Here is an 18,399-nt window from a genome sequence, read left to right as displayed (position 1 = left end):
GAGAGGGAGGGAGGGAGGGGAGAGAGAGAAAGAAAAAGAAATGCTGCATTTTCATTTCTATTGATGGCACAGCAGGCAATGGTGTGTGAAGAACAGGCACTTAAAGACTCTGGGCCGGGTGCAGTGGCTCACGCCTGTAATCCCAGCACTTTGGGAGGCCGAGGCGGGTGAATCATGAGGTCAGGAGTTTGAGACCAGCCTGACCACATGGTGAAACCCTGTCTCTACTAAAAATACAAAACATTAGCTGGGTGTGGTGGCGGGTGCCTATAATCCCAGCTACTTGGGAGGCTGAGGCAGGAGAATCGCTTGAACCCGTGAGGCAGAGATTGTGGTGAGCCGAGATCGTGCCACTGCACTCCAACCTGGGCGATAGAGTGAGACTTCATCTAAAAAAAAAAAAAAAGACTCTGACAAGGGATTCAGAAGAGAGTTTTAGCAAATTTGCTTTCCTCATATTGTACATGATACATGTCTAAAAAAGTCTGAGCTCTTTCAATAAGTATATAATAATGTATATATATGAGTACGTAAAGAACATAATAAAATTCTAAAGAAAGCATTGTGTTATGGTTTAATTTGTTATATTTTATAGCTCATAAAATAATGGAGCATCTATAAATCTGATCATATCTTAGTTGAGTATAATATGGCCTATGGGCCCTATTGCCTGTCAAATCCCCCAAATCTGGATTCTATTTTTGATGGAAGAGGAAAAGAAAGATCCATCCTAAACTTAATCCAAAGGCAATGTAAGGGATGTCTGGAGGGCCTGGGCGGGTCGGCTTTGGAATGGAAGTGGTCTGTGAGAAGTTAACCTGGCGGTACTGATTCAAAGAGCCTGTCCAGTGAAGCCCCCTGAAATGGGGAGAATAATAATCTTACAGGTTGTTCAGTAGAAGTCTTGGAGTGCATTTTCAGTAGTTAAGGGGGAAAAAAATGACTACTCTTAAAAGTTTAGAAACCAAAGTCACCCTTACTTCATCCCCAAACTGAGGAGCAGGAGATGGAATGGACACTGAGGAGCCACCTAAATCTGTTGAAGTGCCTTCTGGGGTCCAATCCAGAAGTCATCATAGCCTTCGGGGTCCATGGAAGAAAGCAGTTCCATCACAGAGAGCCCACGAGTTCAGCCAGGGAAAATGCTCACTGAAAAGCAGTAGAAGTGGAAGCTGTAAGAATATTAGGTCCCGCCGGGTGCGGTGGCTCACACCTGCAATCCCAGCACTTTGGTGAAGCCGAGGCCGAGGCCGGTGGATCACCTGAGGTTGGGAGTTTGAGACCAGCCTGACCCACATGGAGAAACCCAGTCTCTACTAAAAATACAAAATTAGCTGAGCGTGGTGGTGGGCACCTGTAATCCCAGCTACTTGGGAGGTTGAGGCAGGAGAATTGCTTGAACCCGGGAGGCAGCGGTTGTAGTGATCTGAGATCATGCCACCGCACTCCAGCCTGGGCAACAAGAGCGAAACTCTCTCTCAAAAAAAAAAAAAGAATATTAGGTCCCAAAGTTGCTATAACTCATGATAGCTCCAACAAAAATACAATAACTCATGATAGCTCCAACAAAATTATGATGTCTCTGGGATATCATAAAGGAGAATTCCTTGGTCAGTCAGAGAGTTATAGAACCTAATAAGGAACTCTCAGAGTAAAGAATATATTAATTAGAGACTGGGCATGGTGGCTCACGCCTGTAACCCCAGCACTTTGGGAGGCCAAGGTGGGCAGATCACAAGGTCAGAAGTTTGAGACCAGCCTGGCCAACATGGTGAAACCCCGTCTCTACTAAAATACAAAAAATAGCTGGGCGTGGTGGTATGCGCCTGTAGTCCCAGCTACTGGGGAGGCTGAGGCAGAAGAATCGCTTGAACCCAGGAGGCGGAGGTTGTAGTGAGTCAAGATCATGCCACTGCACTCCAGCCTAGGCAACAGAGCGAGACTCCGTCAAAAAAAAAAAAAAAAAAAAAAGGAAAAGCTCAAGAATTATGAAAGAAGGTTACTATAGGACAAAGAAGGTCTTTGAAACCAGCTCCGTATACAGATGGAGGTAAGTCATAAGTTTAAAAAGTTGCTGGTGGCTTCTGTTGTGGATGATCTTCAGTATCACTTTGAATGTCTAGCCTGTGAGAAAAATCAGCTTATTTTAGAAAATGAAACCCTAGGTTGAAAGACAGCTCAGCTTTCCAAACAGTTAGAATGTATGTTAATACAGTGTGATGTATGGTGAAGTAAATTCCTTGCAAGCAGAGTAATGGCAGATGAGTTAACCAACTCAAGAGCACAGGAGCAGTTTTATTTTTCTGTTTTTTGAGATGGAGTCTCGCTTTGTTGCCCAGCCTGGAGTGCAGTAGTGCAATCTCAGCTCACTGCAACCTCTGCCTCCCGGGTTCAAGTGATTCTTGTGCCTCAGCCTCCCAAGTAGCTGGGATTACAGGCACCCATCACCACGCCTGGCTAAGTTTTGTATTTTTAGTAGAGTTGGGGTTTTGCCATGTTGGCCAGGCTGGTCTTGAACTCCTGGCCTCAAGTGATCCTCCTGCTTCAGCCTCCCAAAGTACTGGGATGACAGGCATGAACCACCATGCCTGGCCTCAAAAGCAGTTTCACAGCGTCAAAAACATGGTGCACGTGGTTCCATACAGGATCTCCTAAGTGAACAGGAACAGTTTCATTAGGAAATGATAGCTACCCAGAAATTACTGGAGGAGCTCTTAATCTCTTTGCAATAGGGAAGAGGGCAACCTTACTCTCCTAGCATACAACCCCACAGCACAGCAGAGCTGGCATTAACAAATCGCAAGTTGGCAAAAGCAGTAAATTCTCATCTTCTGGGAAATGTTGGCATTAACAATCAAAAAAAGATTCCATGGACAGTTGAATTCTGCAGCACCCCAGCAGAGAAAATGGCTGAAATGGTTCTACGAATTTTAGCTCCAACTACCTAAACAGAGAGCTCGCCTGATAATCCATGTTTTGAATTTTCACCAACCACCTTACTTGCTACAAAGAAAAATTTTGGATGATTTCATCCCTATGCTAGATATGAAAATAAAACTTTCAATTGTTGCAATCACTGCCAGGGAGAACTTACTGCCCTTTAACAGTCAATATATTGGAGGCATGCTACAGGTATTTATTTGCTTGTTATCCAAGAGTCATTATTATTTGGGAGCTGGGGTTCTTAAAATGCTAGAAGTAATATCACTTCCTATTTACAAAATGTAAATACCCGAAGATGTTTTATGTACTAGACTCCAGATTACTCCTTCTTAATTAATATCTCAGGTAATAAAAGAATGCAACTGTATTTAAAATTTAAATACAGTTGCATTTTTTTCTTTGAGTTTATACAATGTTTTAAAACAGTCTACTTTTATAAATATCAAGTTGGATATTCTTGTGTGTTAAACTGTATTTAATATTTAAAATAGAGAATACTTTCCAAGCAATACATGATGCTTTTCCTAAAGGACTCTAAAAGAAAAAGGTTCTATAACTTTCTTTTAAGCACTAAACTATTATTTATCTTACTGGATAGTTTATATGAACAGTGTTAATGTAGGTACACTAAAGCAAGGGTAGGCAAACTACAACCATGAGTCAAATATGGCCATACCCATTCATTCACTATTGTCTAGGTTGTTTTTGCACTGTAGCTGCAGAGTTGAGCGGATGCAGCAGGGCATGTATGGCTTGCAAAGCCTACGGTATTTACTGTTTGATCCATTACAGAAAAAGTTTTCTGACCCCCACTCTAAAGTAATTGTAGTACAAGACCAGAGGACCTTTACGGTAATTTTTTGAGCTACAAAAGAGCCTTGGAGAAATGGATGAAGGGATTAATCTTTTTAAAATAAATGCTATAAATTAGAAAAAGAATAAATATTTTAGAGCCAAATTAACAAGTGCGTCAGCAAAACATGTTAGTTTTATGCAGGGGATTGTGTATTCTGAATGGACACAATCTGACATATATAAAAGAAACAGATTCTTAACTATTGACTCTTTTTAGCAAATGCAACACAGAATATCCAACTTGATGTTTATAAAAAGTAGACTGTTTCTAAAACATTGTGTAAGCTCAAAGAAAAAAATGCAACCCATCAATTAATATATATTATGTAATATATACTATTGTATATTTATTATTAGCCATCATAAATGCCCATTGATTGGCCTTTAGGAATAATTACAAAATATTTATATCAAATTATGCAAATTTGTTGCAGAGGTGCCTATCAGTAGAGAAGTCTTCAAAGGACAAATCTCGTCAAATAATAATGTATTTTAATGTCAACTTAAAAACAAAGGCAATATAAAACATCCCCTCTTATCACAGATTACCTTAAGATATACTTTCTAATTGCACTCTTTAGCATCTTCCATTTCTAATCATACTTTCTTCTCTAGAAATCTCCGTAAGTCCTACTTTTCCAATCAACAATACAAGAGAAATTTTGCAAACTCCAATACCTGGGGAAGCTGGCTTCTGGAAACAAGCTATTTAAAAGATGGCTTGTGAACACTTGTAAAAGGATACGGGGGGGCTGGGCACAGTGGCTCTCGCCTGTAATCCCAGTGCTTTGGGAGGCTGAGGCAGGTGGATCACAAGGTCAGGAGTTCAAGACCAGCCTAGCCAACATGGTGAAACCCCATCTCTACTAAGAATACAAAAAATTAGCCGGGCGTGGTGGCAGGTACCTGTAATCTTAGCTGTAATCCTACCTACTTGGAGGTTAAGGCAGGAGAATCGCTTGAACCCAGGAGGCAGAGGTTGCACTGAGCCAAGACCGTGCCACTGCACTCCAGCCTGGGCAACAGAGTGAGATTCTGTCCCCCACCAAAAAAAAAAAGATACAGGGATCCCTGGGCCCAGCCCAGTTCCAGATAGAAGAGGCTCTGCTTGGTCAACTCTTCTTTTGGGGCTAGATGCCGGCCTCTACAGAAGAGCAATATAAAGATGTCTCTGTCCTTGCTGAAATTCAGACAAACAGCGTCTCCTCTAATCCTGGTGAGAATGATGGGGAAAGGGGAGTGGATGGAGAGTCCCACTAGAGGACTAAGTGGCTGTGGAAACGAACATGCCAGAATGTGCTGGCTTATGCATCTGACAACTTGCAGGGACATTTCTGCATGCTGTGAGGACCAGTGATTATTCCCAGTCAGTCATTTTTCTTAATGACTTGGACTCATCAAACCCATGGGATTGGGTTTTATGGGATTGGCCATTATGAAGCCAATAAGGTAAATGGGAGATTTGGGGTTCAAAAAGACCTTAATGGGCAGTCATGATGTAATCTTACAAGGCTACATTTCATAGTAATAAACATAAAACGCTGAAATTGGGTCTAAAACACCAAAACCTGTCTCCAAGGTGGGAAGATATGGTGGGATCACATGGAAAAGAGGTCGAGAAGACTCGAAATGTGAGTCAACAGTGTGGTTGAAGCAGCTGAAAAGAGTTACTTCAATCTCGGGCTGGACAGATAACTTGGGAGCTCAGAAGCTGGTGGTGCCTACGTTTTCTGCCAATGTAGCTGTGAAGCACAGAAAGCTGGTCTCTGATGAGAGAAGAATGAAACAATGCTCCACAGTGGAGAAGAGACCCTGCCACGTGTCAGCCCGAGCCCATGGGTGAGTGACATGAATTGTATCCTGGTACCTCGTGACACATTTTCCTTTTCTTTCTTTCTTTCTTTCTTTTTTTTTTTTTTTTTTTGAGACGAAGTCTCGCTCTGTCGCCCAGGCTGGAGTGCAGTGGCCGGATCTCAGCTCACTGCAAGCTCCGCCTCCCGGGTTTACGCCATTCTCCTGCCTCAGCCTCCTGAGTAGCTGGGACTACAGGCGCCCGCCACCTCGCCCGGCTAGTTTTTTGTATTTTTAGTAGAGACGGGGTTTCACCATGTTAGCCAGGATGGTCTCGAACTCCTGACCTCGTGATCCACCCGTCTCGGCCTCCCAAAGTGCTGGGATTACAGGCTTGAGCCACCGCACCCGGCCTCTTTCTTTCTTTTTTTAAGCAAGACTTAATTTTTTCTTTTTTTTTTTAAGAGATGTGATCTCACTCTGTCACCCAGGCTGAAGTGCAGTGGTGCAATCATAGCTCACTGCATCCTTGACCTCCTGGGCTCAAGTGATCTTCCTGGCTCAGCCTCCTGAATAGCTGGGATTACAGGTGCATTTATTTCCCTTCTCTAATTTGAGTTAGTGCAGGTGGATTTGGGATTGGATTTGTAACCCAAGTCCTACTCAAAGCAAATGTTATAAGGACTGTGAGAGATGGGCAGGACACGACCGCTAACACTGAGTGGTTTGGTAAGACCAAGTGGTTGAGGCTCATTTGGGACTTTGAGGATCACAATGAATGGAGATCTCTGCTTACTCTTCCACATCTTCTGGTGGTGAGGGAGAGAGGGGGCTTCCTGGGCTGTACTCACTGCAGGAGTCTTTTTAGTTCCAAATTTGCACTCCATGGTGAAAGCGGCATTTAAAGAAGAAACAGAGAAACCCATTCTTATTATATAGGTAATGGAAGTGGGGAATGCAGAAGGAATGGGTTAGAGATTTCCAAGGGAACTTCTGTGGTCCTCGGTGACTGGCTAAATGCAGTTGAAGAAGGAGAAGAATGTCCATAGAATGTTAGTGTTGGAAACACCTTTGAGGTCATGGAGTCCAACCTTCCCATTTATTGTAGGAGAAAACCAAGGCCTGGGAGCATGGGTTGCCTTGCTGTAAGTCACAGGGGCTGAGGCAGAGCTAAGGTGAGAACCCAGGTCTCCTGACTCGTAGCCCAGTGCTCTGTACAGGACAGCAAAGTTTGGGGCCATGATGGTCAGGAGGAGAGAGAGAAATGGAGGTGGCAATAATTTGGTTTTATGTACAATCAGCATGAGATAATAAATGTAGTAAGTCATCAATGTACCCAACCCAGTGTCATTTGTGGGTGACAGTAACCATTAGATTGTGTAGTGGTTAGGACCCTTCTGGGTACAGGAAACATAAAACCCAATCTAAGCTGGTAAAGACAGAAGGATAAGCTGGGTGTGATGGCTCATGCCTATAATCCCGGCACTTTGGGAAGCCAAGGTGGGTAGATTGCCTGAGCTCACGAGGTTGAGACCAGCCTGCGCAATATGGCAAAACCCCATCTCTACTAAAATACAAAAAATTAGCTGGGCATGTTGGCACATGCCTGTAGTCCCAGCTACTCAGGGAGGCTGAGGCACAAGAATTGATTGAGCCCAGGAGGTGGAGGTTGCAGTGAGCTGAGATCCCACCACTGCACTCCAGCCTGGGCAACAGCAGAGTAAGACTTTGTCTTGGAAAAAAAAAAAAAGGATAAGTTACTGGGTCAAATAACTGAAGTGTCCAGAGGTAATGCTGACTTTCCAGGTGGCTAAGGCAGAGACTGAAATGCCAGCAGGGCCTGGCTTCTCTGGCTGGACCCTATTCTCAAAAGCGTCTCTCTCTGAGGTGGCAAAATGACTTCCAGCAGCTCCAGTTTTCCCACCTTGTGATTGCAAGTCTGGCAGAGAGACACTCTTGAAAAAGGAGCGGCCCCAGCTGGAGGCAGGCAACATGGTGGCCCCAGCCAGGACACTAGGTTTTGCTTATTGTTATATGTAAAATGTTTATTCAGAAATAGAATGCTTGTTCCTCGGCACCACAAGGAAAAATTAGCATTCAGACAAAAAGTTTTCTCAGCAAGGCAATTTTACTTTCTGCAGAAAAGGTGCTCCTTGCAGATGGAACAATGGTGAAAACACACCTGAACAAAGGAGGGAAGCAATTTTTATCCTTTACACAGCTTGTCCCTGCTACTGTGTCCTGTCTCCATTGGCTAGAGCCAGACCTCACAATCTAAACTAAAACCTGAGTGGCTAATAATTTAAAACTTTTCTAAACAGGTGAAGGCAAGGGAGAACAAAGGAAAAGAGGAGGTTGCTTATGCCTAATAGGGAAGGTGCATAGGCTGCAAGCTGGGACATGCCTGTGAGCATGTCCAGCACAAATATTTTGGTTAAAGTACAAGGACATAGAATGTACTACGTGTTTGTGAGCATGTCTAGCACAAGTATTTTCGTTAAAGTGTAAGGACATAGAATACACTTATTCCTTTATATCTAACAGCTACATAGGATAGGGCTTAGTAAAGAGTTGATAGCACAAAGCAAGGAGGCTTGAAGGAAGTTAGTCTTTAAAAGAAACTATTATTTCTAACACTTACGACTTATTCTTTAACAAGAAGGGAAACTTTGAAGAGGAAACTTTTATCAGGGGAACCCACCCTGGATAGTCAACATGGGTTCTTTTCTATTTCCCTAAGCATCGGCTGGTCTGGAAAATAAAGGGAAAGAGTACAAAAGAGGAAAAATTTAAAGCTGGGTGTCCGAGAGAGACATCACATGTTGGCAGGTTCCATGATGCCCCCCAAGCCACAAAACCAGCAAGTTTTTATTAGCGATTTTCAAAAGGGGAGGGAGTGCACAAATAGGGTTTGGGTCACAGAGATCACATGCTTCACAAGGTAATAAAATATTTACAAAGCAAATGGAGGCAGGGTGAGATCACAGGACCACAGGACGGGGAAAAATGAAAATTGCTAATGAAGTTTCGGGCATGCATTGTCATTGATAACATCTTATCAGGAGACAGGGCTTGAGAGCAGACAACTGGTCTGACCAAAATTTATTAGGTGGGAATTTCCTTGTCCTAATAAGCCTGGGAGCGCTACAGGAGACGAGGGTTATTTCATTCCTTTGTCTTCGACCGTAAAAGACAGCCACCCCTAAAGTGGCCATTTTAGAAGCCTACCCTCAGGAGCACATTCTCTTTCTCAGGGATGTTCCATGCTAAGAAAAAGAATTCAACGATATTTCTCCTATTTGCTTTTGAAAGAAGAGAAATATGGCTCTGTTCCACCCAGCTCACTGGCAGTCAGAGTTTAAGGTTATCTCACTTGTTATCCCTTGAACATTGCTGTTATCCTGTTCTTTTTTTTTCAAGGTGCCCAGATTTCATATTGTTCAAGCACACATGCTCTACAAACAATTTCTGCAGTTAAAACGCAATCATCACAGGGTCCTGAGGCGACATACATCCTCCTCAGCTTACAAAGTTGATGAGATTAAGAGATTAAAGTAAAGACAGGCATAGGAAATCACAAGGGTATTGATTGGGAAAGTGATAAGTGTCCATGAAATCTTCACAATTTTTGTTCAGAGATTGCAGTAAAGACAGGCGTAAAAAATTATGAAAGTAGGGCCGCAGCTGGGGTCACAGCGCTGTAAGTCCAGCACTTTCGCCCAGCGGCGGCAGATCACGAGGTCAGCAGATCGAGACCATCCTGGCTAACATGGTGAAACCCCCGTCTCTACTAAAAATACAAAAAACTAGCCTGCGGAGCGTGGCCGGCGCTTGTAGTCCCAGCTGACATTTTGCCTACTTTTTTTTTTTTTACTTGGGAGGCTGAGCAGGAGAATGGCGTTAAACCTGGGAGCCCCCCCCGCTTCCGCGTACTCCGCACCCGCTGAGATCCGGCCACTGCACCTCCAGCCTGGGCGACGAGAGCGAGACTCCGTCTCAAAAAAAAAAAAAAAAAATTATGAAAGTATTAATTTGGGGAACTAATAAATGTCCATGAAATCTTCACTATTTATATTCTTCTGCCATGGCTTCAGCTGGTCCCTCTGTTCAGGGTCCCTGACTTCCTGCAACAAACTTTTTACTTTCCACACTTACTGTTTGAGGCCCAACTTGGGTTGTGTGCTTACCCTAGGGTGGAGAGTGCAGCCCCACGCAGGCCACCTGAATTCAGAATGCATGTCAGGGCTCCTTATCACAAGCAACAGAAACCCATTCTGCCTGCCCCCAAAACTCATATAGGGCATGGGCTTCTCCAGAGGCAGATGCTGGTCAATAGGCAGGACAGACATCCATGAGCATGGGGAGGAGTGGGCTCCCAGCCCAGATCCAGGAGAAGCGCTGTTGGGACAGTGGGCAGCCGGCACCTGAGTCAGAGGTGAAGGTGGCCTCTAGCGGCAGCTGTCACCACTCTGCCTGTGCCCATCCCACCCTTCAGTTTGCTCCAGCAAACTTCCATCTGTGTACCTGCATCTGTGTGCCTGGGGCTTTCCTCCCAGAACTGCAGAAGACCACTCTGTGGATGGAGCAGGCTACTGAGGAAGCAGCCACCAAGAGCAGCCCTCAGCCCTCAGGGTGGGTGTCTGAGGCCCTCAGCTCCCTCACCACTTGGATGGGATGATTCTGAGGCACGTGTTTTAGGCTGTTTCTCGGCGCTTCTTTCTTCCACGATTCAGTGCAGATGACCATGCAGTGCTGAGCTCATAGCACAGCCTCACTGGCAGCCCCCCTTCCCTGAGCCTCTTCCTCATTTCCATCCCCTGCACCTCCCACGTAAACCACTGGTGCTAGAACCCTCATCTAGTGAATGCTTTGGGGTGTCCCAAACTAGGACCCAGCCCACTCTCTGGGACCTACTTGGGGACAGCGACTTCACCTGGAAGTCTCGCTCTAGACCCTTGAGATGGGCTGGGAAGAAGCCCCACACCAGGTCCTCAGACGGCACTGGAACACTTAGACCCACAGGTGGAGAAACCATTCCTGCTGCTGTAAGGAGGGGGCACCAAGGGCTTGGGAAGGGCTTGCCACCTCTCCTTCAGCTGCCGCCCTGTTCTTCATGGGCAGCCCCCACAACAGGGCAGGAGAATAGGAACCTCCTGCATGCCTGCAAGAGGAGTGGGGGTCCAGACATGCAGGCATGTGGCACAGCAGGGGTCACCTGTGGAGACCTCGGTGCCTGTAGGAGACCCCAGGTTTAGAAACAAGATTCTCATTTTATGATTCAAGACAATGAGAAAACAGTTCTTTAAGGAAAACATCTCTCTATAGGTTATATAGGTTATATTTTATAGGTTGTACTAATATTTTATAGAACTTAGGCTGGGTGCAGTGGCTCATGCCTGTAATCCCAGCACTGTGGGAGACCGAAGCGGGTGGGTTGCCTGAGGTCAGGAGTTCGAGACCAGGCTGACCAATATGGTGAAACCCCACCTCTACTAAAATACAAAAATTAGCTGGGCGTGGTTGCATGCGCCTGTAGTCCCAGCTACTCAGGAGGCTGAGGCAGGAGAATTGCTTGAACCCAGGAGGCAGAGGGTGTAGTGAGCCGAGATTGCACCATTGCACGCCAGCCTGGGCAAGAGAGCGACACTCTTGTCTCAAAAGAAAAAAAAGAAAAGAAAAAATTATAGAACCTATTTTGTGTATTCTGTGATAGGCTATATCTGTTTACTAAGGGCTGCCTGGAATAGGATGCATAAAATGAACCACTAGGATAAAACAGCTAACCCAGTGTCCAGTAAGCCCCCATGAAGGCTTCCTTCCATCTTCTGCACCTCTGCAGCTGGAAAATTCTTTTTTAGAATGGCCTTCCTAAAAATGAGCGAGTGGATGCTGCCCTCCAGTGGCCAAGTGTGCCCTTAAAGCATGTCAGAAGCAAAATCAAACCCTTCCCCCTGCTTCCTCCTGGGGCTCCACAGACTGCTCCTAGTGGGAATACCGCTGGGGTATTCCTGGAGTGCTGACGGGGCTGGATCTGTGCCACAAAGGGACAGCAGAAGCAACAAGGTGCATTTAGCAGGAGAAAAACAATACCTAACATTTGCTGAGCACTTACTTTGCATTGGCCTAAATCTGAAATGATTGACATGCCTTTAGTCATCACACATACCATTATTATCTCAACTGAAAAAAACAAGGCCAAGCTATGTGGCTAATGCCTGTAATCCTAGCACTTTGGGAGGCTGAGGTGGGCAGATTGCTTGAGGCTGGGAGTTCAAGACCGGCCTGGGCAACATAGTGAGACCCTGTCTCTACAAAAAAAACCACAAAAAGTGGCCAGGCATGGTGGCACATGTCTGTAGTCCCAGCTGCTACTTGGGAGGCTGAAAGGGGAGATCCCTTGAGACCAGGAGGTCGAGGCTGCAGTGAGCTATGATCATACTGCTGTACTCCTGCCTAGGTCACAGAGAGAGAGAGACCCTGTCTTTTTTTTTTTTTCCCCCAGGATTTGGTATGTTTTATTTGAGCGAATTTTTAACAAAAGGTGGCTTTTATTTACAGAATTTAAAGTGTGTGGGAACTGTCCAACCCACATAGACTGAAGTAAGGATAACCATTAAGCCTGCTAATGTATTTTCTTATTTTCAGTTTACATACAATTTTTTTTGTTTGCTTTACATTTATAAAAAAACCAATATTGTAAATGACAAATAATCCCTCCCATCCCTTAATTAAATATACAAACAGCTTGAAAAACATACAATTTAAATTGGTTTAATCTTGAAGTATAATCCAATGAGACTGAAAACTAAACATTTCAAGTCTTGTACCAAATAGTAAAATACTCGAAGGCCTTCAGGATCCTTTGACTGATTTACGTCAATAAGAGAACCTATTTTTGATGTGGCAAAAGATATGTGTGCCGGGCACGGTGGCTCACGCCTGTAATCCCAGCACTTTGGGAGGCCGAGGCGGGTGGATCATGAGGTCAGGAGTTTGAGACCAGCCTGGCCAACATGGAGAAACCCCATCTCTACTAAAAATACAAAATTAGTCAGGTGCTGTGGTGTGTGCCTGTAATCCCAGCTACTCGGGAGGCTGAGGCAGGAGAATCACTGGAACCCAGGAGGCAGAGGATGCAGTGTGCTGAGATTGCGCCATTGCACTCCAGCCTGGGCGGCAGGGCAAGACTCTGTCTCAAAAAAAAAAAAAAGATATGTGCTTATCTCCAAGCTCACGTTGGCCAGCTCTGTCAGGGGGAGGCCACAAAGCATCATCTTCTTTTCTGATTTCACTGTCATCAATAATTCTCTTCAGTTCTTCCATTAAACTCTTGTGCATATAAACCTCTTTTCTGATCATGACATCATTTTTGTAATTGTTGTTGGCATATCTAAGCTTTCCGTCTGGCTGAAATTCAGACTCCAGAAACTCGTGCCCAAACTTGCCCTTGTGCTCTACGTAGTAGTGCAGGTATAAATCACTAGCCATAGCCATTTTTGTTCCCGGGAAGACAGCTGAAAACCCAGACAACCAAGAGACCCTGTCTTAAAAAACACACAAAAACAGGAGGCCACGGCCTGAGATGTCCAGTGAGTGACAGAGCTGGGACTTGAAACTATGTTTCTCTCATCCCCAGAAGCAATGTTTTATCTACTTCACCAGTGGTTCTCCAACTTGGCTATGCTCAAGAATTGTTTAGGGAGATTGGTAAAGAGGCAGCATGTAGGACTCTGTCACTAGAGATTCTGATTATTTCTTTTTTTTTTTTTTTTTTTTTTTTTTTTACACGGAGTCTCGCTCTGCCACCCAGGCTGGAGTGCAGTGGCCGGATCTCAGCTCACTGCAAGCTCCGCCTCCTGAGTTTACGCCATTCTCCTGCCTCAGCCTCCCGAGTAGCTGGGACTACAGGCGCCCGCCACCTCGCCTGGCTAGTTTTTTGTATTTTTAGTAGAGATGGGGTTTCACCGTGTTAGCCAGGATGGTCTCGATCTCCTGACCTCATGATCTGCCCGTCTCGGCCTCCCAAAGTGCTGGGATTACAGGCTTGAGCCACCGCGCCCGGCCGAGATTCTGATTATTTCTAAGAGGAGCAAAGACAACTGGGAATTTGTCCCTAGGACATTCTGGGTGGGGTCCAGTAATGGAAACAAGTTCATGGGCCACCTTTGAGAAGTGCTAGATTAAAACCTCATCATTACCAAGAGGGAGATTTTGTGTGGATAGAAGAGAGAACTTTCTAATAGTCATATCTGTATTCTGATCCAACAAATGCTGCATGCCAGCATTGGGATCGTGCTTTCATATACACAATCTCATCTCCTCTTGGTGGCTCTTTGAGTAGGTGCCTGCAGTTTACAGATGAGGATACCAGGCTCTGATACCTTCAAGAGAGAACTAATCTCTCCCTTCTTTCTTCTAATTCGGGACCCTGCACCTGCTTCATCTGGCATTCCATTATGTGCTTATGGTGGGTCTCCCTATGGAAATTGTGCACCTTGATGTTGTTGAGGGCCTTTGAGTGTTGTCTGGCGAAGGTCACAGATCGTATCTGTTGAGCTGAAATGTCCCGTCTGCTGTGAACAGCTTTGTGTGATGAGGAACTGGGGGACCTATGGAGCAGCTGCCCCAGGTGTCACTAAAGTGACATCAATCCTGGTGTCTGGAGCCGCTAATCCCTGAGGGAAGGTCCTGTGGAAGAGAGAAAGAGCTATAACTGGACATTTGGGAGCCGAGTCCTGGTCACCTTTGGGGCTACTTCTCAGGGGAACCCGCCAAGTGCTGTCAAATCAGAACATGTCCTCCGCAAGGTAAAGATCCCATGAAGGCAAGCCCAGGGTTGTGATAGGGTCCCAGGAACCAGGGCAGTATGAAAGCTCTGAGGAAGGTTGGGAGCATGGTGAGGCCAACTATTTCACAGTCTGGTCCCTGTCACTCCCAGTTCCTCCCCAGGATTGGTAGGATGCCCCTCACTTCTACCCATGAAGGTACTCCTCTCCTTAAATTCTGCTCCTCACACGTCCCTCTTTTTTTTTTTTTTTTTCTTTTCTTTTTTTTTTTGAGACGGAGTCTTGTTCTGTTATCCAGGCTGGAGTGGAGTGGTGCGATCTTGGCTCACTGCAACCTCTGCCTCCTGGGTTCAAGCAATTCTCCTGCCTCAGCCTCCTGAGTAGCTGGGATTACAGGCATGTGCCACCGTGCCCGGCTAATTGTGTTTTGTATTTTTAGTAGAGACGGGATTTCACCATATTGGCCAGGCCAGTCTTGAACTCTTGACCTCGTGACCCACCCCTGCTTCAGCCTCCCAAAGTGCTGGGATTACAGGCTCACACCACCATGCCTTTGTATTTTTAGTAGAGATGGGGGTTTCTCCACGTTGACCAGGCTGGTCTTGAACTCCCAACCTCAGGTGATCCCCCCGCCTTGGCCTCCCAAAGTGCTGGGATAACACACGTGAACCACAGCACTCAGCCAAAACTGTCCATCCTTCATCAAACCTAAGCATAAATACTGTTTTCCCTGGGTCTTTGGGTCTTTATTTCTGAAGGCTCCCATGTGACATAAAACTTTGGTTAAATAAATGTGTTAAGCTTTCCTCTTGTTAATCTGTCTTTTGTTACAGGGGTGTCAACCATGAACCTCTAAGTGAGTGAAGGAAAGATCTTAGTTTTTCTCCCCTACACCCCGCTTTCCTGGAGATCATTCCCTTTGTAGTTTTCTCCAAATGATTATAAAAGTGACACTTGATTCATGCAAAAAAGAAAAAATCAGCGCATACAACATGGTATAAAGAGGAAAGTGTGGCCAGGCCTCCAGGTATGGGACAGGACACCTGTGGCAGAAGGGTCTTCAGGGGAAAAGGGAGGAGGTCAAAGAGTGACCTTGTTAAGGTCACTTAACCTAAGTTTTATGGCTTCCTAAGTTTTATGGCTTGCTTTGGGGGAGAGGAATTCTAGTTTCCATGATCTGCTTTGGAGGAGAAAAGGTCACAGAGACCTTTCTGTGTCTGTGGCCCTCCGAATCCCTTGCAGTTCAAAATCCTCAGCTGGTGGGGAGTGGTGGCTCATGCCTGTAATCCCAGCAACTCAGTAGGCTGAGGTGGGAGGATTGCTTGAGCCCAGGAGTTAGAGGCTGCAGTGAGCTAGGATTGCATCACTGCACCCCAGACTGAGCAACAGAGTGAGACCCCGTCTCAAAAAAAAAAAAAAAAAATCCTCAGATGTCAAGGCGCCATGCTTTGGAGTATCGCAGGGGAAAAATAATAGCTCCCATGGGTTTGTAGTTAGAAAAGCGCCCCTGTTATGAAAGACAGATGAACAAGAGAAAAATAAACAGAAGTTTATTAACATGTGTATTCTATGTATACATGGGAGACACTCAGAGAATGAATAGTTCTCAAAGAGGTAGCTTTGAATTCTAGCTTACGTAGCATCTTCAACAAAGAACAAAGAACAGTCCATTTTTAAAGCAGTGACAAGACAAAGGAAAAGGGCTTTGAGTCTGTAGGGGCAGCAGCTTGTGGGGAAGGCAAATAAATGGCAGACAAAGGCTAGTTAGTAAAGCTTATTAATATGGATTCCTCTGGTACCATCTCCAGGCTGATAGGGTCTAAGTTGGTCTTCAGTAGTTAACCTTTGTTCTCCCTGGTTAGAAAGGGGGTTGGGGCTGGGTAAAGTGGCTCACGCCTGTAATCCCAGCACTTTGGGAGGCCAAGGCAGGCAGATCACCTGAGGTCAGGAGTTCAAGACCAGCCTGACCAACATGGTGAAACCCCATCTCTACTAAAAATACAAAAATTAGCTGGGCGTGGTGGCAGGAGCATGTAATCCCAGCTAGTCAGGGGACTGAGACAGGAGAATCGCTTGAACCCGGGAGGCCGAGGTTGCAGTGAGCTGAGATTGCACCACTGCACTACACAGCCTGGGTGACAAAAGCAAAACTCCACCTCAAAAAAAAAAAAGGTGGGAGTTGGGACACCTTTTGTTGTTGTAAGTCTATGTCTTACATTTAGGCAAACACAGGGAGAGCAGGGTGCTTTCCCGCATCTGCTCAAGGATCCTTCATATTTTGGGGTGGCACATTCTGGACTCCTGCAGTATTGTGTTCCTAACCCCGGCAAGGCTAAGAGGGATCATTTTATTTCAAAGAAAACGTCTCAGGACCCAGTCTGGAAAATTCTTACTTGGAAATTTAAGGTCTTATTCTATTAAAATGTCTTTCAGTTGTGAAATATTAATATAAAACGTCATCCTTAAAACTTGCCAAAAAACCCCTTAAGATTATTTATTAAAATAAACACAATACTTAAAAATTCTCATAGAATTTTAGTTCCTGAACATGGGTAGGTCTAAGTGCTCCAATCTGAGATACACTTACATATGATACATACGGATGTCAAGTTGATGCTAAGAAGCCCCCATGGCCCCCAGGTATTACCATGCAGGTGCAGATGAAGACTGTATGATGGTGTGGAGGAATGCTTAGAACTGAAGTAGTAGGATATAAAGGAAATTGTAGGCTTGAAGGTTCAGGCCCCAGGGTCTGATTGCTTGTGCTCAAATCCTAGCTCTGTCTCTTGCCAACTTTGTGTCCTTAAGCAGCTTTAATTCTCTAAACCTTTATTTCCTCATGGAGTTAAAAATGACTTCTGTTTTAAGTCTCTTTGGAAGGCTGAATGAGGGGGGAAGAAAAGGCAAAGCATTTTTCTAGAATACTGGCACCTGGCACCTGTAGCAAGCCTTCTGTATGAGGAAAAGGTGTTGCAAGGCCCACCCCATACCCTTATTACAAAAGACAGATTAACCAGAGAGAGGCGTAACAAAGGTATTCAGTGTAAGTTTTACATGATGAAGACACAAAGATCCTGGGGGTATGACCCAATGGTAATGAACTGGGGGGATATTGGCAAAGCCTGTTTGTTCAGATTCTTTCTGGCCTCTATGTGAGGCATGTCCTCGCCCCAGGTATGGGGTGGGACCCTTTTGCAATGAGGGTCCTGTGGCCGCCTCGAGGGTAAGGTAGGTCAGAGGTCTCTAGGTTTTATGGCTTGTTTTGGGGGAGAGGAGTTCTAGTTTTTATGACACGCCTTGGGGAAGAGAAATTCTAGTTTCTATGACCTGCTTGGGGAGAAATGGGGAAAGGAGAAATGAGGGCAGGAGAAGGTCAGAGAGAAAGTTGGCTTCTGAGGCCTTCTATCTCCTTTAGTTCAAAGTACTCAGCCTGCCCAAGCTCCAGACTTCAGGGCATCGTTTTCTGAACCCCAACACTATCAATGTTTACCATGTTAGAAATGATAATTAAGCAAAAGTTTAAGTAGCATTTATTAATTAAAAATAATGAATGTAAATATTGTTATATTTACAATAAATTTTTTAAAAAAATTTTATCTTCCAAAACAAAAAAGTGAGAAAATCAGTATGATTTTTAAAATAATTTTTAAGTTTTGTGGGTACATAGTTGGTGTATGTATTTATGGGGAACATGAGATGTTTTGGTAAGGCATGCGATGCATAATAATCATATCAAATAGAATGGGGCGGCCGGGCACGGTGGCTCAAGCCTGTAATCCCAGCACTTTGGGAGGCCGAGACGGGCGGATCATGAGGTCAGGAGATCGAGACCCTCCTGGCTAACACGGTGAAACCTCGTCTCTACTAAAAAATACAAAAAACTAGCCGGGCGAGGTGGCGGGCGCCTGTAGCCCCAGCTACTCGGGAGGCTGAGGCAGGAGAATGGCTTAAACCCGGGAGGCGGAGCTTGCAGTGAGCTGAGATCCGGCCACTGCACTCCAGCCTGGGCGACAGAGCGAGACTC

General features: G+C 45.2%; 1 protein-coding gene and 1 pseudogene across 1 annotated transcript; one reads left to right on the top strand and one right to left on the bottom strand.

Moving 5' to 3' along the window:
• Nucleotides 1-939: 939 nt before the first annotated feature.
• On the top strand, nt 940-3,104 carry LOC108533748 (golgin-45-like; annotated as a pseudogene).
• Nucleotides 3,105-12,347: 9,243 nt separating this feature from the next.
• On the bottom strand, nt 12,348-13,114 carry LOC108533747 (protein mago nashi homolog 2-like). The gene is made up of 2 exons (XM_017878643.1): nt 12,805-13,114; nt 12,348-12,503 (listed from the first exon to the last, which is right to left on the bottom strand). The coding sequence occupies exons 1-2, from the start codon at nt 13,081-13,083 to the stop codon at nt 12,351-12,353; spliced, it is 432 nt and encodes a 143-aa protein (XP_017734132.1). The 5' UTR covers nt 13,084-13,114; the 3' UTR covers nt 12,348-12,350.
• Between the last annotated feature and the right edge of the window lie 5,285 nt (nt 13,115-18,399).

Source organism: Rhinopithecus bieti, unplaced genomic scaffold, assembly GCF_001698545.2.
Source record: "Rhinopithecus bieti isolate Rb0 unplaced genomic scaffold, ASM169854v2 scaffold_11252, whole genome shotgun sequence".
Lineage (NCBI taxonomy): Eukaryota > Metazoa > Chordata > Mammalia > Primates > Cercopithecidae > Rhinopithecus > Rhinopithecus bieti.
Note: the sequence above shows the minus strand (reverse complement) of the source record. Positions and strands in the feature narration are given on the sequence as shown.

Bases quoted from the DNA above. Each gene is read 5' to 3' on its own strand.
- LOC108533747 (XM_017878643.1), bottom strand. From the start codon at position 13,083: ATGGCTATGGCTAGTGATTTATACCTGCACTACTACGTAGAGCACAAG. The intron at 12,504-12,804 runs ATATCTTTTTTT...TGCCCGGCACAC, and splicing joins GTGAGCTTGGAGATAAGCAC to ATATCTTTTGCCACATCAAA.